Below are 24,305 nucleotides of genomic sequence, written 5' to 3' on the forward strand. Positions count from 1 at the left end.
TTTATTTTCATTACTGTAATTTACTGCTTCTTAATGGTATTGACACCGACCATTAACAAGCACAGGAGTCTGTGAACAGACTTTTCAAAAAGTCTGGCAGTTTACTTGAGCCATCGGGTTGCTGAAGAGACTGAACAATGACACTAAAATTACAAAGACTTTAAATTAACAAATATCCTGTTATGCAGAGTTTATTCACAATCCTCGCACAAACAACCAAAACTTACATTACCAATAATATCAATTTTGGGGACCTTACATTAAGGGAAACACCCACTCTTCTGTTGAGTTTTTTCTTTTTTCTTTTTGTTTAATGGTCAGGAACAAACCAGTGACAAATTTGCGTGAGGTGGGGGGACACCCTGGACAGGTCTCCAGTCCATGACAGGGACAAATAGAGACAAACAAGATAAACGACCATTCACTCTCTCCTTCACACCTAGGGACAATTTAGAGTTACCAATCAGTCTAACATACATGTTTTTTGTCTGTGGGAGGAAACTGGAGTACCTGGAGAAAACCCATGCATGCACGGAGAGAACATGCAAACTCCACCCAGAATGGCCCCCCCGGCCAGGATTTGTACTGGCGACCTTCTTGCTGAGAGGTGGCAGCTCTGCAACCTGCACAACCGCAGAGCAATACTAACAGTTAAAATGATTTTAATAGTGAAGACTTTTCTGCACATCTGCTCTTGGCTTCTTCTCACGGCTCATTTTCTTCAAAATAAACAGATGGTTGAGCGTTGGCCAACTCTGTTGTCAGGTCCTCACCCACTGCCATCCCTGATTCAATTATAGTCGCTGGTCTCTGACTTGATTCTTCATATTCCCTGTTTTGATTTCACATGTCCCGATTCATGCAAGCTAATTAGAATATTTACTTTGACTCGTTCACCTTCATGTAAGAAGCCAGAAAGCTCAGCTAAATGCTCCTACAGTAAATCAGTCGGCTGATTTTCAGTTGCTGCCAACCATTTCAACACTTTGTGTTTGTTTATTGCTGTGTGGGAACAAATTGGTGTCCAAAATAAAAGGATTTACTTGGTAAAGATAAATCCTAAATGCAGTCTTGGGTGAATGGAAGCGAGTTCTGGCTTGAGCCAATAATAAATCGGATAAACTCACATATTTATTTTCCCACGTTAACACAAACACTGATTTTATGTCAAGTAACAGCAGACAATCAGCAGCCTTGACGCTCGTCTGAGATGTACTGTATTGCTGTTTGTTGTGTCCTTTTGTTTACTTGGATCAATCTCGTATTAAAACTTCCAGAAAGGTTTCTCCACACAGCATCCTGTAATACATGTCAGAAGAATAAATGGCTGTGCAAATGGCAATTATTTGATGCTTGAGATGCAGTCATTTATAAAGTGCCTGCAGTGCACACTGAAACTAACCTGTCAGCCATATCTGATTTTCTTTGGACTGCACAGGCATTGTGGGTAGTAAACTACATTCTTGGGCTGTCATCTCACACGAGTCTTACACAGGAATATTTGCACAGTCGCATAAAGCGCTACCCGGCCATGCAGAAAGTAATAGCTACTTGTTTAGAAACGATATATCTGTTGCTTGGTTTAATCCCTGATTTCAGTCTAAGAGGGAAAGCCTGACCAAGTTCCTGAGAACTACGGTACAAAATGAGAAGATTAATATTATTTTTGGTTCACCAATAGATGCAAATATGCAGTGAGTGAAGAAGGTAATCAAATTATTAATTTGTTTTTCTTGAACATAACAGTCAAAATACATATATAACAGTCAATCTCCTCCTTGAATCACAACCTTATCGCAGCGGAGGAGTTTGTGTGCCCGAATGATCCTAGGAGTAATGATGTTGGGGGCAATTGTAATTGCCCCTGGTAGGGTCTCCCAAGGCAGACTGGTCCTAGGTGACAGGCCAGACAAAGAGTGATTCAGAAGATTCTTATGGACAAATACAAACAAGGAGCTCAGTGTCCCTTGCCCGAACATGGGTTACTGGGGCCCTACCCTGGAGCCAGGCCTGTGGGAGGGGCTCGTCGTCGAGTGCCTGGTGACCGGGTCTCTACCCATGGGGCCCGGTTGGGCTCAGCCCGAACGAGTAACATGGGTTTGCCTTCCTATGGACCCACCATCGGCAGGATGGGCCATATGTGTTGGGTGCATGATGCCATGGGTAGTGGCTGAAGGCGGGGGTATTGGCACTCTGACCCTGGCTTAGCAAAGCTGGCTCTTTGGACAAGAAATGTGACCTTTCTGGCAGGGAAGAAGCCTGAGCTTATGCGTGAGGTTGAGAGGTAACCCTCTTCAAAAAAGGGGACTGGAGGGTGTGCTCCAAATATAGGGGCATCACTCTACTTAGCCTCCCTGTTAAGGTCTATTCAGAGGTACTGGAGAAGCGTGTCTGATTGTTGGTCAAACCTCAGATCCAGGAGGAACAGTTCAGGTTCCGTCCTGGGCGTGGAACACTGGACCAGCTCTTTACCCTCACTAGGGTCCTTGAGGGGTCATAGGAGTTTGCCCATCCAGTCTACATGTGTTTTGTGGGCTTGGAGAAGGCTTTCGACCATGCTCCTCGAGGTACACTGTGGGGGGACTCCGTGAGTATGGGATTGGAGGCCCATTGCTACGGGCTTTTCGGTCCCTATACAAGCGGTGCAAGAGTTTGGTTCGTATTGCCAGTAGTAAGTTGGACCCCTTCAGGGTGGGAATTGGACTCTGCCAGGGCTGCCCGTTGTCAATGATTCTGTTCATAACTTTTATGGACAGAATTTCTCGATGCAGCCAGGGGGTGGAGGGATTCTGGTTCGGGAGCCTCAGGGTTCCATCTCTGTTTTTTGCAGATGATGTGGTCCTGTTGGCGTCCTCATGCCGTGATCTTCAGCTTTCACTGGAGCGGTTCATAGTAGAGTGTGAAGTGGCTGGGATGAAAATCAGCACCTCCAAATCTGTGGCCATGGTCCTCAGTCTGTAAAGGGTGGATTGATCTCTTCAGGTCGAGGGTAAGGTTTTGCCTCAAGTGGAGGAGTTCAAGTATCTTGGGATATTGCTCACGAGTGAGGGAAGAATGGAGCTTGAGATTGACAAACAGATTGGTGCAGCGTCTGCAGTATTGTGGACTCTGTTCTGGTCTGTTGTGGTGAAGAGGGAGCTGAGCTGTTAGGCAAAGCTCTCTGTTTACTGGTCGGTCTATGTTCTTACCTTGACCTATCGTCAAGATCTTTGGGTAGTGACCGAAAGAATGAGATCATGGATACTGGTGGTTGAAATTAGTTTCCTCCAAAGGGTAGCTGGACTCTGGATTCTCCCTTAGAGATAGGGTGAGAAGTTAATTTATCCGGTAGAGACTCCGAGTAGAACCATTGCTCTTCCAAATCATGAGGAGCCAGGTGAGGCAGTTTGGGCATCTGGTAAGGATGCCCCTGGGCGCCTCCCTTGGAAGGTGCTTCAGGTATGTTCGACTGGGAGTTCAACACTGGGAAGACCCAGGACACACTGGAGAGACTGTCTCTCGGTAGGCCTGGGAATATCTTGGAATCCTCCCAGAAGAGCTGGAAGAGGTGGCCCTGGAAAGAGATGTTTGGGCCTCCCTGCTCAAGCTGCTGCACCCGCAACCCGACTTCGTAACAAGCGAAAGATAATGGATGGATGGATGGATGGTAACAGTCAATATTTCTATAACTGCATTTACCTGCAAGTCCAATGGCACGATGCCCACCCAGCTTTCAGTCATGTAATTTTCTTTGCATAAAAACTTTGAACTTTCAACTTTGGCAATTCAAACTCTATCACAAGACAAATCAACAGTCATCATTATCCTAACAAGTGGTACGTCAATGTCCCCCATTGCTGAAGGATTTGAATAGTGACTGTTTGTTTAGATCAATGTTTTTCTGGACTGGAATTAAACAGGAGATTTAAGTAAACCTTGTTTTTGGTGCAAGATCTTTAAGTGAGTAGGACTTACATTGTGGAGAAGAACAAAGGGAGGTTTATTTATTTATTTTGTGCTTGTCTGAGGCGTCTCAGAGTACAATGGCGGAGTCAGAGGGTGGCCAGTGGTGGCCTTGACCATCTTAGATTATCTTCTTCCACCACAATCATTTGATGAAACTACACTTTTAAGCAATATAAAAAACTAGAAATCACAGTTTCTTCATATGACTGGGGTGGCTGATTAACCCCTCATCCCCCCCACACACAAGGTGGCAGCCATTTTGAATTTGATGTGACAGCCTTATTTTTGAAAGAAACCTTTCTTATGTCTATGTAGCCGCACACTAAGGTGGAAGTCAGAGCATCACTTAATTTTCAAGTTGTCATGATCAAAACATTCACGAACAGAAAACGTGTAATTCCACTTCCCCCGCTTTGTTTGTGATGGGAGACAATAAAAGTGTGTGTTGTAGGAGACACTGACTGTTTGACTAAAATTAGTTGTGCAACGACCAGTCAGAAAAAATGACTCAAAGATATAAACCACTGCTGTGAACCTCACTTTAGTTCAGTAACATTCAGGATATGACATATTTTATTTTGCAGTCCAGTGAGACTCTGTTGACAGGTGATCATCCTTCACTAACATTTATCAGATTCTCTGTCAAGAACAGGAACTGAATCACTCTACTCTTACCAACACATGTTCTCTTATAGCTGCTTTATTTTAAGGTGTCAGTTCGTATTTCCCTCATTTTATTGTAAAGCTGCAGTTCATTTCTTTTCTGAATCAAAATGACACATGATCATAAATTAAATACATGTTTCCAAGCTAGAAACAACTGTGTTGAATAAAAGACAGCTTTTAAAACTTTCAGCAGATATCCATCTCATGAGAAGGTGGAAAAGGAGAGATGAAGAAGAAGAAAACAATCAGTGTGTGTAAATCTAAGTGTTTACACATGTTTTTTTTATTTTTAAATGTGAATAAATCGTGTCAGCACAATGTAGAAAGGCAACAAATGAACTTTAGCTAGTTTTACCAGTCCAGCATTTTCCTTTCAGAGCATTAAAAGAAAATGGATCATCTGGGAAAAAGGTTAGTTAATAGACCATTAATAGGACAAGCATTTTAGAATGGGATTCTGTAGGAAGGTTATGAACAAATAATTGTTTTCCTGTTGCATATGGGCTCTTGGAGCAGCGTTAGCTTGAAAAATTAGTTTAATTCTGACAGGACTGACAAGCTAACATCTAGCCTGTGAGGCCAAGACCAAAGTGGATAACACAAAACAACTCCAATAAGATAATAAGAAAAAAGTTGCTACGGTTCATGTGAGTACCATTTAATAAACATTTAATTAATCATCATTTTCACATTTTAAGTAGGTCTGCTTGGACTATATTAATGTAAACATTAATGAACATTACAAGGTTGAGTCAGGTCCTCTGGACAGATTCTTTCAGAAGAAGACGAAGCCGTCCAGTGGACCTGACTCAACATTCATATACCTTTATTTTAGCATTATTGGGCATGCATCAGAATATTAATGAACAGCTAGCCAAAGCTATTTTTATGCCTAAAATGACGGTTTTCATAATTTCATAGCGGTTGATGGAGATTTTAATGTTTAAACTTTTGAATCAATGTCATTTTCAACAATTTCCTGTGGGATCAATAAAGTTCGCTGGTGAAGATTCTCAGTCATCCAGGACATGGTAAATTCAAAAAAGGTCAAGACAAAAACAACTGGACTTTATTTGTAACAGAAAACGTTTCACTTCTCACCCAAGAAGCTTTCTCAATTCAAAGAGCAGAGCATTTTTTTTTAATGGATCAATAAAGGTCAATCTTGTTTTATTTTATGCATTACTTGGTTATTCTGAATAAGACATTATGATATTCCTGGTACCAGGAGTGCTACAGCTAGCTGCTGCTGCTATTTGCACTTGCAGTTAAGCACAAAATGGCCCACCTGCAGACTGTTGTGACATCTTTCTGCTTAGCTGCTATGCTTTGCCACATGCCTGCAATTTAAATACCAGGTGTCAAAATGGCAGTGTAGACTCCTCTTTTGGTTGACACCTCATTTGATCAATTGGGTCGATCTATGGTCTCTTCAGAGCCATTAATGTCGATGGAGCGTCATGTGTTCTAACTGGGTACACCAGCACTCTTGTATACCGAAGTGACCAGTCAGCTCTGAAGCGTGTTCTGATGCTACAGACGTATAGCCAGTCAAATTCCTGGGACGTGGAAATGCAATGTTCACAGGCAAAATCTAAAATGGAAGTAGGAAACAAATTTTGGAAACATTTCTTAGCCTGAGCCAGCGCGTATGCCCCTTTTTAATGGGAAAAACAAAATATTTTGAGGTTCATTTTCTACTAAAAGATGGCAAAACGTACTATGAAGAGAAAATACAGCTCTTACGAGGTGGCTGAGTGGGATAAGAGGAGGAAGAGTGATTTTTCTGACGAAGAGATGGATAAAAAGGCGAGCAGTGAAGCGACTCTGGGAGAGCCTTGGACAGGATGGATTATGAACTGGGGCTAATAGTTGAACTTATTCTACTATAAATTGCTGCTGTTTGTTTATATATTGTTTAGATGTAAATAATTTTGGAAGGAGTACGGAAATAATGCTCTTTTGTTGTGTTTTCAGCTGTGTGTGGTGCAGGGGCTTGTGACTTGTGTGTTTATGTGCTTATTGCTGTGTGCCTCATTTGGACACTTTGAAATATGCATGGACATACTCTCATAAAAATATACTCAGAATAATGATTTTTGGTGCTATAGTTATTTTATGTTTGTAGGATTTTGTAAGATTTGATGCTGCAGCCTCACACTTTTCCACATCCCTCCATGTGCAGCAACATAAATACATATTTAAAACATTTCAAATGAGAAAAAAAAATGATTTTTGTGGTTCACCTTCAATAACTACATAATAGTTACTATATTTATGACAAAAAAAAAAATCTGTGTTACCTTTACAGAGAGACCAAGCTTTTAAATTTACTACTTCAAAGGGTTCAAGAACAGCATTTAATTCAATTTGGGTACATTTCTTCAGGTGCTTTTGGCATTTTGTTTGGTGATAACATGTTCAAAGAAAATTGACAATGGCATAAACACAACAAAATTCAGTCAGGCCATCTGAAGGGTTTCTTTTTTTGTTGAGAAGTTTCGTTTTTCATCCAAAGGACTTCATCAGTCTGAGGAGCCACAACAAACTCAGTCCCACAAACAGCACACTCACATACTGGACCAACCAGTTTGATGGTGATAAGATTGTTCCTGGGGCCCACCCTCTCCCCCGTCGACTCCTCTGAGGCAGCCAGAGCCAAAGTGGTTCAAAACATCAAAGTTCATACTCAGTAATCCAGGTAAAACATCCAGCAAAGTTCAGTCAGGTCATCTGGATGGTTTCTTTTTTTGTTGAGACATTTAGTTTTATCTACCGGATTATTGAGCACGAACGTTGATGTTTTGAACCACTTTGGCTATGGCTGCCTCAGAGCAGTCGACGGGGGAAAGGGCGGGCCCCAGAAACCATCTTATCGCCATCAAACTAGTTGGTCAACTATGTAAGCATGCTTCTTGTGGGACTCAGTTTGTTTTGGTTCCTCTGACTGATGAAGTCCTTTGGCTGAAGGATGAAACATCTAAAAAATAAAATAAAATAAACTTTCCAGATGACCTGACTGCACTTTGTTGGATTTTCTACCTGGATTATTGAGCATGAGCATGAGTAAAATGGCATAAAGTTTCAAAAATTACCGTTCATACAAACTGATACTTTAGAGATTAGAGATGCCGCACAGACTAGCTGCTAGCTCGTCAGTTTAGTCAGAATTAAACAGTTTGTTCAAACTGAGGCTGTTCAAAGGTTTATCTACAACAATACATTACTTTTTTATAAGTTTCAAATGTTTGACCTTTTCTTTTAGGTTAGAAAAACAAACCATTTATGTACTTTTTAATTTTTTTTTTTTAACCAAATTGCTTTGATGTTTCAAAGCTCTATGAGCTCCCTGACAAAGTATGATCTGTTATATTTCTGTTTTGACAATGTTAAAATTATTTAGAGTGCCAAAACTGAAATATATTATGCATAAGACCAATCAGGATTAAATGTAAAACCAGCAAGTTACAAATCTAATGATTTCAATACAATCTGAGGTTCTCCAGTAGTTGTATCTCTCATATCAGTCTCTCCCAATAGACTGATGAATATGAGAAACTGTGGGCATAAATCATCTTTACTACAGGCCGTTATAAGACAAATAGTCTTGCAAAAAAATCTATATTTACCATTTATCACATTAAGTGCTTTATGGTTTTACTTCAGTTTACTGAGCAAGTCTCTCTTCTCATGCACTTCAGCTAATTTGCTAATTCCTTAACATGCTTCATAAACTTCATTCATCAAACAGCGAGAGTTTGAGAGGAAAAAAGAAAGAAGTTTTGTCTTTCTCCTTGAAAGTGTTTTGTGACTTTGATCTGCTACCCTACATGATCGATTTCCCATGAACCGTGAAAATGATTGCTTCCTTAATGACGGCACAATGAGCCATCCCAGTGTTGATGTCTCTGAGATGACCAGTAAACTTTAATGGGAAGTAAGAGCAGAAAGTATGAGCAGACTTTAAAGCTCCTCTGGATTTCTGCACATTGGATCATTACTATTCAATCCAGTTTTCAATATTTTTCTCCTTCCCCTGCTTTCCTGTGAATAACTCTCTAGAGACCCATTTTACTCCAAAATTGAAAATTATACCCATACCATTTATCTTTTCCTGTAATACAATAATAGGCTAAAGGAATGAGGGAAGAAACGAATGTGGTGATTTTCAGAGAGGAACAATGTGTAATTTTCTTTGATAGTCGTTGGGTGGAAATTAAATATAGACTGGCATGGTTTTTAATTACTGACAGACTCATTTTGCTGAGATCAATACAATAAAAGCTGCCAGTGTAGACATGTTGCATGAGGAAGGATTTCAAAGATTTATATTTTTAACATTTTTTTTTGTCACAGCTGATCCCTCAGAATGCTTAATTTTGTAAAAAAAAATTGGAGCAACAACATTTAAAAAAGGTTTAGTTTCATTGTTCAGCATCACAAAGGAGAGGAATAGTAGCTGCTCTGGTTTAGCAGGCTGAAAATAAACTAACACCACACATGTAATTAGACTTTTCTTCACTGTACAAAGTAAACGCTGTGGATCTGAGGGGCCTCTGCTCCTCATCCTTCCGTGCAGATGAAACTCACTTGTGCAATTTGGAGCGGAGCCAGACCAGGTCCCATTTGCTAGACATTGACGTGTTGGCGAACCCATGAGGAAATATCCTTCCGTACACGAATACACAATGGAGTGGGAGAACGTTGTGCCGTCCACACGGGAAATGCGTCCATGAGCAGGGGTACCTGGGTTCCCGCACTGCATGGCTGCAATACAGGGAGAGGAAAGAGACGATGTGAAGGTCAGAGGTGTAAAACAGTAATGGATTTTTCTATATCAATGATACACAATCAGATGGTTGGTTCTCCCTCCCCAGAGGTGGCTGCAAGACATCTGAGCATCTCAAGGTGATTGAACTGTGATGAAACTGTCTGTTCCTCTCATAATGTGTGTATATTCATTAATAAAACAAGTGCTGTCATGATAAATATTAGTGTTTTCTCGTCTCGGCCTGATAACTGCTCAGCTGGAGGAGTCAGTAAAAGGCAGAAAGAAGGTTTGGAGTTTTTATGTGACATTGCAGTTTCTTCCAGAGAAGCTTAGAGCCAAACCAGTAAAGGACCGATAATCGATCTGGCATCGTAGCTTTATTAGGAAAGACTAATGAGCAGAGAAGATGCAGTGGCAGGCACAACTCCACAGCAATATGGACAAGTCATCACAAAATAAAGTATGCTTTTCACACTATAAAGTTTTCTAATTCTTTTCATTTTTGGTAACGACATTTAGTTCTGCCTAAAATTCACAAGCAGTACACCGATGTCTCCCATCGCTGAAGGATTTGAATAGTGAATGTTTGTAGTTTCTAAGATGAGTGTTTTTCTGGACTGGAATTGAACAGAGAATGAAAGTATACCTTAATGTTTTTGGTGCAAAATATTCAAGTGGGTAGAAGTTACACTGAGGAGAAGAACAGAAGTAGTTCCAACAAAGTTAAGTCAGGTCCTCTGGATGGTTTCTTTGTGTTGAAACGTTTTGTCCTTCATCCAAAGGACTTCATCAGTCCGACAAGCCACAACAAACAGTCTTATGAGGAGCACACTTACATAGTGGACCAACCAGTTTGATGGTAATACGATAGTTTTTGGAGTTCACCCTTTCCCCCAACGACTCCTCTGAAGCAGCCATGGCTAGAGTTGCATTCAGGCCCAAAAAATCTGACCCGACCTGGCCCCAGCCCTTAGCCATCATTTCTGAACCCCACCCCACCCGACAAATTAACAGTAATTACAGGTCAGAACCTGAAAACGCCCCGACTAAGCTTTGACTGCTTATATAACGATCGGCAAACGTGCACGGCTAAGGGAGCATAAGATCAGATCTGAGGGGATGTTTGTCTTTCATGGCCATCAAAGCACATTAAATCTCTGCTTCTGCCTGCATTCTGCATTATTCAGACACGGACCCTGCTCTGACATAGCGGATATTTTGGGATGTCACCTGTTTGGGTCATTGGCCGTGTGCATCCGCTGAGTGCAGCGGCTGAATGAACGTATATTTGGGCTTTGATGGATCGCTGCCTGGAAGTATAGTCCCATCTGAAGCTTAACTGAACTTTTTACCTCTTTCAAGGCAGTCAGTGTGCGGACAAATAGCCACGTGCTGCTGGTGATTGTATGGCAAAGCCATGTTGCCCTATAATTGGATTGTCAGCTCGTGCGTCCGCTGACATAATCAAAAGCCCAACATTAGTCCGGCCCACACAGTATTATAGCCTGGCCCGGCTCTACTCTGAGTTGGGCTGGGCCGGGCTCCGGATTCAGGTTAGAAATGACAGCTCTACCATGGCCAAAGTGGTTCAAAACATTATTGGCCATGGCTGCCTCAAAGGAGTTGATAGGGGAGAGTGCAGACTCCAGAAACCATCTTATCACCATCGAACTGGTTGGTCCACCATGTGAGTGTGTTGCCAGTGGGACTGTTTGTTGTGGCTCAGACTGATGAAGTCCTTTTGATCACCTATTTTTCAAGTAATCATTCATTCAACTTTTATTTATACAGGTTAATCCCATTGAGCTTTGGGGGCTCATGTTACAAGAGAGACATGTAATCATGCTCACAACATGGAAGGAGGGATAGAATTTTGCCTTTTGGCTCCACAACAGGGAACAAAAGCAAAAAGATTGTGGGTATAATTAAACATCTCTGCTTTTGGTGAAAACCCTCAGGGTTTCAGTTTAATAATGACTTCAACTTAGGTTTGCAATCCTTCAGTTAAAAAAAAAATGAGCAGAAAAGTGAAAACTGGGTTTTGATGAAGATATTCCTTCAATCTTTTTCAGAACAAATCTACTAAAATGCATCCCTGAAGAGTTGAGAAGACAGAGTTTGTTTCACAAGTCTCTGTTTCTGTAAATCATGTCTAATTACAAAACAGATCTGCTCTCTCAATCACCTAATTGCCTGGAAAATGTGGGCTAGTGAGACTTCTAGGAGACATACGTGCTGTTAGTGTGGCGGTAATTTCTCATGTACCTGGTATGTACCCTGACAAACTTCTCAGGAGTGAACACATTACTCAAGCACATTCTGTACCTCATCAGGCCGGATGCTCAGACTGCAGAGCACACGGCAGGCGTGTGCCTCCCGTGTGATTTTATCAATAATCAAGCATGGCAATCTTTTCAGAATCCCTTCTCAATAATTGAAGATTGCCGTGATGACTCAAAACGAGACCTTGATGGTCCTGTGAGCTGGTTATTAAGCTGAATATTCACAGTGACTGTTATCTGTAGATTGTAAAGGGCTGTGAATAATGGATGGATGAGCTTAAATACTATACAGAGCTTTAAATCACAGACAGGCATCAAGGAAACTCTTCAGGCTCCCGTAAATTCCTGCCCGCTCCCTCCTGAGTTGGAAAGATGGTTAAAACAATCTTTAAATCAGGATTTCAGCTGGGAGATAGAGGGATAAAAAGCCTGAGGCGGAGAGAAAACGGATGGGAGGGAAAGGCTGAGCAGCAACAAAGGTATAAAACAGAGAGGGATAGATGGAAAAGTGGATAGAGACGGATCGACGTCAGGATTAAAGCAAAGAGAAATCAAAGAAGCAGCATAATAAGAGCGAGAATGAAGACAAGAAACACAGGAGATGCAATAAAAAGGCAGATACACTGCGAGAGGTTCAGAGGGACTGAGAATTGGGCTGTTATATTAAAAACGACAGTGGCACGGTTCCAAGCTGATGAACAGTAAGTAGAGGAGAGGAGAAGCAGTCAAACATTTGCCTCAATATCCGGTTGACCCTTGGGGGGTAATTTATGCAAGATGTGGAGCTGGTCTTCAGTGAGCAGATATCTTCAAAATTCACAATGATTCATTTATCACAATCCAGAAAAGAGGAAAAAATGGCTTTAGGTGTTTGGAATTAATGAATTTTCTGTTTTCAGTCTGGAAGATAGTGACAGCACCATGTGCTGCCAGAAACTACCAGACTGCAACAGAGAGATATTTATCCATATGGTGAAGGGCTGGGATTTTTGTTTTTTTATTGTTTGTGTATGCGTTAAAATACACACAATATGTTGCAGATGATGTTTGTGTATTTATACTGGATATGGGTACTATTAGAAAAAATTATAAATCACAGCTGATGCAGTTTGTTATAATAAGACTGTTGATGGAAAGCCCATATCCCCCCCGATTTTTTTTTTGTGGAAAACTCTTGAAACAAGCGCATTCATTAGTGTCACATAATTCTTTTTTTTAAAGCATTATATAAAAAGTTTTACAAAAAGTCTGAAATGTTGACTTCACATACCAAAGACTCCCATAAAAACAAAGACCTTGCTACACTAATAATGGGTACCTCCTGGTTTTTTCTCATGCTTTGCACATTATCACCCCCCTCCCCCCATATCTTGATTTCTGTTGGATTCATAAAATGAAACAAACCTTTGATATGGTGGCACAAGCATGCCCATCAAATTCAACTGGTGTGAGCCACCGCTAATGCCTGATCAAAATATGACTTTTTTTAAACAATGTGCTCCAAGTTTTAAACAATTAAAGCACAGGCACTGCATAAAACTTCACAAACAATACGTCTGTGAATTAGAGTAACAAAGACTTTAAGAAACCCCTACTGTTAAGGTGTTTAGGTGTGAATTGCCAATCTACATATGTGTGTGTCTTATCTCACTCGGCTTTATAACCTGAATCCCTCACTCACTTCTGTTTGAATTGAGAAAGCTCCTCGGATGCGGAGCAAAACGTCTTCTGTTACAAATAAAGTCCAGTTGCTTTTGTATTGAACGCTTTTTGAATTCATCATGTCCTAGATGACTGAGAATCTTCACCAGCATTTCACAAACAATATCTTACTGCATCAGGGATTAATTGTTTTTAGGATAGGATTTCTAAATTTATACTGGAAGGACATTTGCGCTTTCTTAACCATCATTGCATTCACTTTTTTCACTTGAAGTAAAAAAAATAAAAATTATTCTTGTGCTCTCCTGTGCTCTCTGGTTCCACAGGGAGTGTTGGACCCATGGGAAAATACCCAGCTGCCAACCAGGGCGCCTTTGCTGAAGGCGAGTGGGGTCTCACAATAAGTATTGTTGGAGAAAAATATTCTCCCTTCATCTTACTCAAAAGGAACCACACTGGACAGCAGGAGAAGATCTTTAACCAGTTTTTACTTGCAAGGTCAGATTTTCAGGACAGGTTACACAGATATACAGGAAGTACACACATGAAGACCAGTCCTGAGAATCTGCCACGAGCAGTGTGTGAGCTTGTTTTTATACTCTTATCAGTCCAGCTGAGCTCACAGACTCAGAGGTGTCCTTGCAGCCACCTGCATGTTGCAGCCTCACCCAGCTCCTCATCCAGCTCTCTCTCTCGTTGCTAATCCAAACATATGATTCATGGGCAGAGTTGACATTCTCAGCCATAGTAATAAAAGCATCCATAAACTTTGACCAAAAAAATCCTTAACAAGTACCTCATAAAATGTTTTTTTTTTTTTTTTGTGGTTCTGCTTGTACACCTGTGACTGTTAAAATGTCCCACAATCATTTTGTTTGTACACATTTATTTGTAGATGCAACAACTTATAACGCCCATCAGTGTACAAGACAGGATTTTTCCTTTTCTGACATGCTTTACTTGCTTCTATGAAGGCAGCAGTACAACCCATTGCTCCTTTTCATTAAGTGTAGAACCACTAGACTGAAGAGCAGCTCCTACCCTGAAGCTTTTAGACTCATAAATCCATAACCAGGAAAATTACTGTAAGGAAAAAGAAAAATCACTGCAATGCCACTTTAAATGGTGGTATGTGACTTATCTGTGCTGCTGATTATCCAGGCTGCTGATCTCTTGCCTTTATGCCGCTGTATTCATACCCATCTGCTCACTACAGACTCACGTTCAGGCTGCTGATTAATATACCATATTGTTTTACATTATTAGTGTTCAGCGTATATCTTAGATCTTTTTGAGTATCGTTAGCGTATATCTTAGTGTATATCTTAGATCCTTGTGTACTGTTTCTTTTTATACTTTATATTTTTACTACTTTTGGGTGTAACTGGGACTTTGAGTACACAATTTCATTCCACCTCAAGTACCAAATGTGATGTGAATGACAGTAAAGATCCTTGAATCCTTTTCCTCAGTTTCTTTAGTTGAGATTCCACCAAGAGACGGCAGCTACTTCATGCAAACTGTGTGTTGCAAACAGTGATGGTCTTTGAGAATCAAATGCAGTACTAAAAATATACGTTTTTTTTCAAGTGTATTCATAATACCTTATTTAAATGACAACAAACTGTGCCAAAGCAGAAAGCTGTTGTTTGATTGACAGCACAGTTTGAGGTGTACAGCATTGTAAGGACTTAGTGAAGTAGATGGATGTGCAAAATCCTAATTTAAACTGAGAAAAGCTGCTCAAGCATTTGATGAATCTGGGTCCAATTGCCTTCTCACAACTCCATACTCTTTTATTATTAATTGTAGTGAACCAGATGACCTCAAATCTACCAGATGGACAGAGACTGTTATTTTCATTGATCTGAATAAGTCTGAACCATCTGATGACTTTCTTTATTGAATTAATCAAGCAGAAAAGACAATCCTCTATAATCATTACTGTTTTACAAATGTTTTAATAATCAATTGTGGTAGTTTCACTCAATGCTTATAGGTTGAAAAGAACTACTCATCTTTATTTTACATAAACAGTAAGTAATGATTTTTATTCCTCATTCCAAGAAGAAATCACCTGAATATGCATTTCGTGATTTTCTGTCTGAAATGAGCAAGCTGTCGTAAGTATGTGAAAGGTTGGTTTTCGGTCAACTAAAATGTTTACTGAAGAAGAAATGTCATGTTTAACTATTTGAGAAGATATCAGAGTAAATGACTCCACGAAGTCTGCTGCTTCTGCAATAATCTTTTCTGTATGTGAAAACAGATTCATTCTCTGACCTTGGCTTAGATAACATCTTACGTCACAAAACCACTCCTCTTTCTGGTCCTTCCACGAATCAGAAAGCTCTAAATTGAACAGGAAGTCGACCCAAATAAAATGTGGCAACTTCCCAGTTCATGCTAGAGAGAGTAAGAGTGCAGTAGATTCCATGGAGAATGGAAAAGTTCTGAAGGAGTTCAGAAGAGAACTAGAGTTATGGAGAGTTTTGGAGTTGCCGAGAATCCAGAGACGTTTGGAATTATAATTTCTGTTTGAGCTAACCACGCACGACTCTCTAAGGATTTTAGCAGTTCTCAACGGAGACGCTGATATCAGTTGAAAAGTATTCTTACTGAGGTGATCGATCATCAACAAGGTAAAACTTCTTCTTCGACCAAGTGTACCGTGGGCAAAGCTGAGATCTGACGGAGCGTGCAACTTCTGGTCAAACAGATTAAATTCCCTCACATATTCCTCTGTAAGATAATCTCCTTTCATCTTAAACTCTTCTCTCTCACAAAATCAGTACAGATATTTTAGAAATATCTGAAGCAAAGTCCTCAAATCACCGCCGAGTGATTTGAAGTTCATTATTTGTGAAACTGTCTGTTATTATTTTCATATTTTGCCAAATTAATGTAAATGTTTGATGTTAAACTTTGATTCTGAAAATAAATGACTCCATTCATTTGATGGGTCAAAGATAATAACGTCTCTCGTTCACGTTTCTGTTAAATTCAATGCACGGCATTTACAGTCAGAAAAATGAAGAACTCGTGAAAAGTATGCATAAATATATACCCCGTATATTTGTCATACAACAAGTGACACGTACCCACGTGACTCACTACATAATACATTCCATCTGTATTATTACACTTTAATTATATATTTAAAAAAAACATATTTGTATGTAGTCTCTAAGGCAAAGCTAAAATAACCCGAAGGTATCATCAAATAAAAAAATTAAAAATGCAACCAAGCATCTCAATGTGCATGTAGGACTTTGATTTTGTCCTAATCTATGACAGGAGTGTGTATCACTTCTCCACAAGACTCCTCTCTTCTCCACTCAAACCTTTTTTTTGTGCAAATTTTTAAAGAGTTCCACTTACGCTTGCAAAATGGCTGTTTGCCCGACCATGTCCCGTTGGGGAAGCAGATCCTCTCTGCTGAGCCATACAATGTGTGTCCCACTGCACAGGTGAAGCGCACCTTGCTGCGCACTTTGAAGTTGCCCATCACTTCCCTGCTGGCATGGGCAGGCGTGCCAGGATCCCCACAGGTACCCGAAGTGTCTCCTGCAAAAAAGAGATAACCAGACACAGAGCAATGAAAACCAGACACTGGAGATGCCACCCACCTAAACTGTCTACATGTGTGTGTTCACCGGCGGATCATTTTAAACTGGGGTGGCAGAGGTTTCCAACAAGGTGTTCTTTTATGTCAAGTAGACCAAAAACACACAGGTTTGGCTCAAACTGGGAAATTTTAAGTCCTTCAGAAAGCAACAATAAAACACAGAATGCACCAAAGAGTAGGCCAGGAGCTTTATCCTTTCTTCTTTTTTAAACTGCTAAGGTTAAAAGGACTTCTATAAGTAAAAAACATTTGCCATTTGTCACCATGCCAACAGCCTGGCAGACCACCACTTCTGACACTAGAAGCTTTCTGACCATAAAATCTGCAGGGCTGGCATTAAAAGGCAACCAGCTGTGCTTTAAGGAAATTATGAGCACGGCTTGACCTCTGAAGCTACAGATGAATGCATTTTCATTATCTTGAATTATCCCCTCCATCTTTTATCCTGTGAGGGAACTTACAGCACATTCCATGTCATCACCCTGCATCCCCTGTCGTGTCTGATTCTACATTCAATCAGATAAAAAAAAAAAGATGCTCTCTGCCTCTTAGAAAGTCTCCTCATGGTCTTATTAGGTGTGGCTCCTATGTAGGAGAGAAATGGGACTTTTTTTCAAGGTAAGGTAAATGGAAAAAAAAAAGATGACAAGTATGGAATTAGATCGGTGCCATCTCTGCTGAAGATCTTATGTGATAAGCAGCGAGTTAAGCTGAGTGGTTTATTAGTCAGAATTGGGTCTTTTTGGGATAAGGATTATAATCTGTAGGGAGCAAACACACACACAGCGGCACCAACCCTTGACCACAATTCTTAATGCTGTTGAATATGGGTCTGCTCTTTTGCAGAACAAACTTGAAGACAAGCTGTACGTCAATGTCCCCCCCAACAGTGAATGTTTGTAGTTTTGGAGATGAGTGTTTTTCTGGACTGGAATCAAACAGGAACTGTAAATACGATGCAGAATATTCAGTTGGATAGGTGTTACACTGTGGAGAAGAACAGATTTTTTTTTCTTTCATTTTTTCTTGTCCGAGTAATGGATCCTGGTTAGGGGAGAGGGAGCAATGTCATCCACCACCAGGTGCAATGGTGAGGCCAGTGGGCGGAGTAGATTAATCTTCAGCCACTCCAATCATTTGAGAAAACTATACTTTTAATCATTATAAAAATGAGAAAGCATAGTTTCCAACCCCCAACCCCCCACAAATATAGTGGTGGCCATCTTGGATTTTGACACGGCAACCCAGTTTTTGAAAGAAATGTTTCTTAGGTCTAGATGCAGCCACACACCAAAAAGGAAGTTGGCCTGTTGCTTATTTTTCCAAGTTATCCAGCTCACAAGGTTTACATATAAACATAAAACATATGGCAGTGGCCATCTTGGATTTTGAACTTGCAACTCAATTTTCAAAAGGAGCCTTTCTTACACCTAGATGCAGCCATACACCAAAATGCTATCTCACCTATTGCTCAAGTTATTGCGCTCAAAATGTTCATGGACTGACAGAAGGTATTTCCAATCCCCCTCTTCGCTCCGGTACAGGGAACAAAAAGAACTGTGGTTCAGAAGACAACAACAGCATCACAGGCAGAGAGACCAAAATAAATATTCAAACTGGTATTAAAATAGGCAGCCTTTGTGAGGGATGGCTTCATTGGCTTTGAGATTGTGTTTCCTGAGCTGCACACAAACCCCGTGCGCCCCCACCCCTGTGGGTCTGCTGCTCCTCTCTGTGTACAGAGCGGCAAACAGCTGCTGTAATGCTGGATGTGTTGACAAAATCTTACAGCACAAACACAAACCTCATATCATCTGCACACATCCCACAGCTCATATGTCTACAAACTGCATTTGTCAGGTCAATGACTCACAGCTGAAGAGGATAAGTTTGTATGCGGCTGCGGTGGGCACCGAGCGTGCGTGGACGGCTGCATAAATATGTGTGGCTTTGAGAAACAGGATCTCCCAGCATGTACTTGAATACATTTGCAGAGGTGAGGCCTTTATGTATATTTCACCTCTGTGGGTTCAGTCTTGTGTGCAGCTAATAGTTTCTCGTTAGCCTCTTTCAGTCAGGTGACTCAACATGACAGTTGTAATCTCACTAATGAGGATCGTGGTTGGATTTGGTTTGAGTTTCAGTTCATGTCTATTCACCAGCATCCCTTTGTGAGAAAATAATAAGGCCTTAAATTTAGCCGTGCAACAGCAGAGGACAAAAGGGGGGCAGCTTGGCAAGCAGTCTGAAGCACCATCTTACTAATTAACATGGGAGGGCAGACGAGCTGACGGACAGATGTACGAAAGGCTGCATGGATGAGAGCTGCTGCTGCCAGCCTGGACTTCAGAGGAAATTCTACTTCAATTTTCTTTTCTTTTTTTTTTAAAGTTGTGAGTGGTAACAAATTAGCTTAAAAATTACAATGTGCCATTTTTAATCTTGCTCAAATATTTATACAGCCCTGCGTAAAAGTCTTGAGCAATCTTTCATTCTTTATTATTTTGCTTTCAGACCAATTTACTTTTAAAAGTGGATGAAAGCCATTCTTGACCATGCTTTCTGAAGGTCTCTCAAAGTTTGTCTCAGGACATTAGCTACTTCTTCTCTCATTTACAGGATATTAGTACATGTACTTGACCATTTGAAGAGGAATGGGTTTTTTCTTTTTTGTCTAAGACAAATAACTTTGACCTCAAATTTTAAAAGGCACTTCTAAGTGCTTGAACAGAGGGCAACTGGACGTCCTTTCTGGGGGTTTGAGACATTTTCCCTTCTCTCATTCGGTTTATTCACTTCTGAAAATGCTGGATAAAAAGAAACCTGTCAGGTGAGTCAAAAAAACAAACAACAAACCAACTCATCTTTAGGACACTAGTTCCAGCAGACTCCTGTTCAATTTAGGATTACAATGAGAATATTAATATTTTAAATGAAATACAAAAGTGCATCATGTAAGATATGAACCCATGTTGTGATGCTAATATAACGCAAATATAAGTATTAGAAAAATAGTTGTGCTGCTTATGGCGGATCATTTAACGTCTTGAGCTCCATGCCCCTGGTACCGAGGCTGAATTGCACTTTTCTCACTGCACTAACACAAGCTCTGTTTGTTAAACTTAGACATGTAGCATCCACAGAAATGCCTGAATCTCAGCTAAAAACTCATGAATGCCATTTTGACGATCATCAAACATTTACTGTAGAACCACCGACAGCTGAATTGCACAACCTCCCAATATTTTCCAGTTTATAATTTATAAGCTCTTTGGGAATTTGGGGAATAGAAAGAACTTGTTGTGGCTCTTCGGACTGATGAAGTCCTTTGGATGAAGGATGAAACGTTTCAACAAATAAAAAAAAAAACTGTCCAGATGACGTGACTTAACTTTGTTGAATTTTTTACCTGGATTATAGAGCATAAACTTTAATCACTTTGGGAATCCCTTTTTGATGCAAAATACAAATTTTTCTCTGTCAAAGTGTTTGTACATTTTGGAACATAATATTTTGTGACAAGATGTTAGTGATTAAGTGTTTTATAATACAATTTACTCTTGAATTTTCTTCATATTCTTCTTTCGGCTGCTCCATTCTTCAGGGGTTGTCACAACAAGTGAACATCCATAAAGATTTGACCATTTTTTTAATGCCAGATTATGCGATTGCAGCCATTGAGCTACCACAGTCCTCTGTAGTCCTCTCCATTGGCTCCCGGTAAAATTCAGAATTGAAACCAAATTCTTACTTCGAACCTACAAAGCCCTCAACAACCTAGCTCCATCTTATATTACAGATTTATTGTTCCATATTTTCCTTACAGAGCACTTTACTCTCAGACTGCAGGTTTACTTGTGGTTACTAGAGTTTACAAGAGCAGAATGGGAGGAAGATCTTCCAGTTATCAGGCTCCTCTCTTGAGGAACCAACTTCCAGTTTCTGTCCGTGAGGCTGACACATTGTCCAGTTTTAAAACTAGGCTTAAGACTTTCCTTTTTGATAAATCCTATAGTTAGGGTTGGCTTGTTATGCTGCTATAGGCTTAGACTACTAGAGGACAAATTGACCTCATTTCCTTAAATGAATTGTTAAAACTGAATATTTTCATTTGAAACTATTTCTATCTTAACATGTGATTCTTGACCTGCCATTGTGTATCTGTTCCTCTCAAACCCAGCCGGTCGAAGCAGATGGTCGCTTGTCCTGAGCCTGGTTCTGCTAAAGGTTTATTCCTCATGAGGGAGTTTCTCCTTTCCACTGTTGCCTTTACGCTTGCTCAAGATGTGAGTTCTGTGATGGAGTTAAATTCAAAGCAGTCTGCTCCTCAGATAAATAACGTCATTAATTTAATTTTATGTGTATGAATGTTTCTGTTCAGTGTGACTTCTGTTGTGACTTGGTGCTATATGAATGAACTGAATTGAGCTGAATAGTACAGGGAGGGCTCTGACATGGGGGTGGGGTGGGGGTGGGGGGTTGGGGGGGTTGAGGGCCTTGCTCAAGGGCCCAGAGTGGAGCAAATGAGGGTGGAGGTAGGTGTGGGCGCTTCACCCTTCCCACTCAAATGTGCTGCATTCACATCTTCACAACATATTTTGATGGAACAAACAGGAGACTTTGCAGCACTTTGCATGTTTTTGCTCGCACTTTAAAAAATCTGAAAGCCAGGTGCGTGAATAAGCACGGACACTAATTTTACACTTAAGACGCTTTCAGCATCACAACTTGTGTTCGGTAGGCAACAGATGAGCTCCAGCTGTGCTGTGGTTTCACCTTTTTTTGCTGTAACTGTAACAGATGTTTACTGCCGAGTGTGAATCCAAAAAGTCTCTCAGTGACAAGCGAGTGATTTACGGTGGGCTCCTCGCTGCATCATATGCTGCCGTTTTATAGTTAATCACAGGCTCTGATGCCAAATAATCCTTGAAGATAATGTATTTACATTCAACATCAATAACACTAATCTAAAGTGTCACAGCTTCATAAAAAAATCATCTTCAGTTTAATTTGGAGATTATGTGCAACTGAAAAAGGAAAGATGAAATAAAAACTCTATGACATTCATTAAGCTCATTTACACAATGAGCTAATTTTAACAAATTAAACGTGTCGGTCATCGTAAGTTATAAAAGTAATTGTGATTAAGTTCACCAATGTTTCAAAAGATTTACTTTGTAATCAGTTGTTGCAGTTTAACACTACGAGAAAAAATATTGCCGACTTTCCTTTTGAAGTCATAACTTGATGCTGATTAGCTTGTGGACAAGATTAGTCAAATGCATAACTCTAATTTGTTATTTTGTATATTTTTCCACAGCGTAAAGCAGCGTGATTAACTGTGTTTCCTCAAATGATGTGTTGGTAAAACAGCTTAAAATAAATGACACAAAAAGATATATAATGCAAAATTACTCATTGTCGTTTTAAAACTGGCTCATCTGTGAAAACAGCAGGATGTTAATCTAATAATCCTAATAACAGATTTCTAATTTGTTTTTAAAATCCAAGTGATGGCTGGCAGATATGAAAATTAATTAGCAGCATTATTTAATTTACTTTTTTACATTAACTAAAAAAACAACAACAACAAATGAGTAATTCATACTGCACATTGTACGTCCATCGACAAACTATCATACAACCATACAGCAATCCATAGTAACAGCCTGGACAAAACAAAGAACCTCTATAACACATGACCTTGATTTGTGACCTTGACCTTGGAGCTGATGTGATGAAAATCTTCATACATGTATGCAAAAGCAAAATTCAGTTGAACATGTTGTTTGAGGCTGAATCAAGATTAAGCTATTTATAAAAAAATAATTAAAAAGTCACTGTAATGCTGTGCAGCAAAGTTTAAATAGGAGATAAATTTTAAAATATTGACTGCTAAGTTTTACCAGCAGTAGTTTGCCTACAATACTGAGCTTATATGCATTTTTCTTTTAAAACTCTACTTTTCCATACTTGAAATCCCAGACCTTTTAAGTCATTTTAAGCTGCATTTTAATGGTAAAAGTTTGCAGATTACTTGATGTTTCTAAAATAACGGCAAAACCGCAACATTTCTGCAAATTACGGCTCCATGGATGTTTCTGTAAAATATGTGGGCTACCATTAATGTCCAAGAAGAAATTAATTATGTATATTTCAGAGGATGTTTGGCTGGTGGTTAGACTTTTATTTGCTGCATGCTTTAAAAAAAAAAAAAAAACACCATTATGCTAATAGGCTTATGGTCTAATGAAGCTTTATGTATAATATACTGTCTGATATAAGGCTGGTCTAATTAATACGTGCATACAGAATACATTAGTGATAAAAGTGCTGCGCTTATAAAGCATCCTTTTTAAATTTTAGCTCAATTTTTGAAGTGTTTTACAAAGTGTCATTGAAAAAATTGCTTAGCAAAGTTCTGCCTTTGAGTATAGGCTTGGGTTTTCATCTTTATATACATTTTAAGGAATGCAAAAAGCAAACTGAGCAATTTATTTTAGAAGTTTTTACATTTTATGTGATTCCATATTGTTTAAGAATGTGTAGAAGTCCAAGGTGACAAAGCTCTGTGCTAGATTTAAACATCTGCATGTAATACTCCTCTCTATTAATGTTACAACAGAGGTTCTCAAAGACAGTGTTGCCAGATTGGGCGGTTTTCATTCTGATTTTGCGGGTAAAAATTGCTTTGGACGGGTGGGGGTAATTTGGGCGTATTTGGAGTCAGATCGGCATTTTCTGAGTTAACTTATTAAACACATTTCAAACGATCATTCATCATTATTTCATAACAAAGCTCCTCTGACCTTTCTCCATCACTGATTGGCTATTGTCATCTACCAGGGCACAACAGAGAACTGGTGAAGCAGTTTTATTGCACACCTCGTTGACTGGGCTGGCCCGTAGCGGAAGTAGATCTGAGCGGCTGCCATATTGAATGTGGCAGAACTGCTGGTCAACTGATAGAGGGAAATAGACTGAACTTCATAAAGCACCGTTCTACAAAGTGTTTTATGTTAATGCGTGTCAGTCACACACACTAATACATTTGGAAAACAAACAGGCACCAAAGACAACATTTTAAACTTTTAAAGTAATTATTAAAAATGTTTACTCCTTAACTGTTTAGGTTAAAGGTAAACACTAAACCAACATGTGTACTATTTTGAGTGTTTACAACTACTAATGTGTGTAACACTATTACTGTGGTGATAAATATAGAAATATTCATTTTGAACATTCTATCTATCTATCTATCTATCTATCTATCTATCTATCTATCTATCTATCTATCTATCTATCTATCTATCTATCTATCTATCTATCTATCTATCTATCTATCTATCTA

At 39.7% G+C, this 24,305-nt stretch overlaps 1 protein-coding gene across 1 annotated transcript in view; it reads right to left on the reverse strand.

Moving 5' to 3' along the window:
* LOC119410362 (CUB and sushi domain-containing protein 3) overlaps positions 1 to 24,305 on the reverse strand; it is a 416,314-nt gene that overhangs the window by 46,457 nt on the left and 345,552 nt on the right. Inside the window, exons 46-47 of the mRNA XM_037677273.1 lie at positions 16,708 to 16,893; positions 9,202 to 9,378 (exon numbers count right to left, since the gene is read on the reverse strand). Of these exons, the coding sequence (XP_037533201.1) occupies positions 9,202 to 9,378; positions 16,708 to 16,893 (363 nt within the window). The remainder of the gene's footprint in view (positions 1 to 9,201; positions 9,379 to 16,707; positions 16,894 to 24,305) is intronic.

The sequence above is a fragment of the Nematolebias whitei genome, chromosome 5 (genome assembly GCF_014905685.2).
Source record: "Nematolebias whitei isolate Nwh7 chromosome 5, NemWhi1, whole genome shotgun sequence".
In the NCBI taxonomy this organism is placed as follows: Eukaryota; Metazoa; Chordata; class Actinopteri; order Cyprinodontiformes; family Rivulidae; genus Nematolebias; species Nematolebias whitei.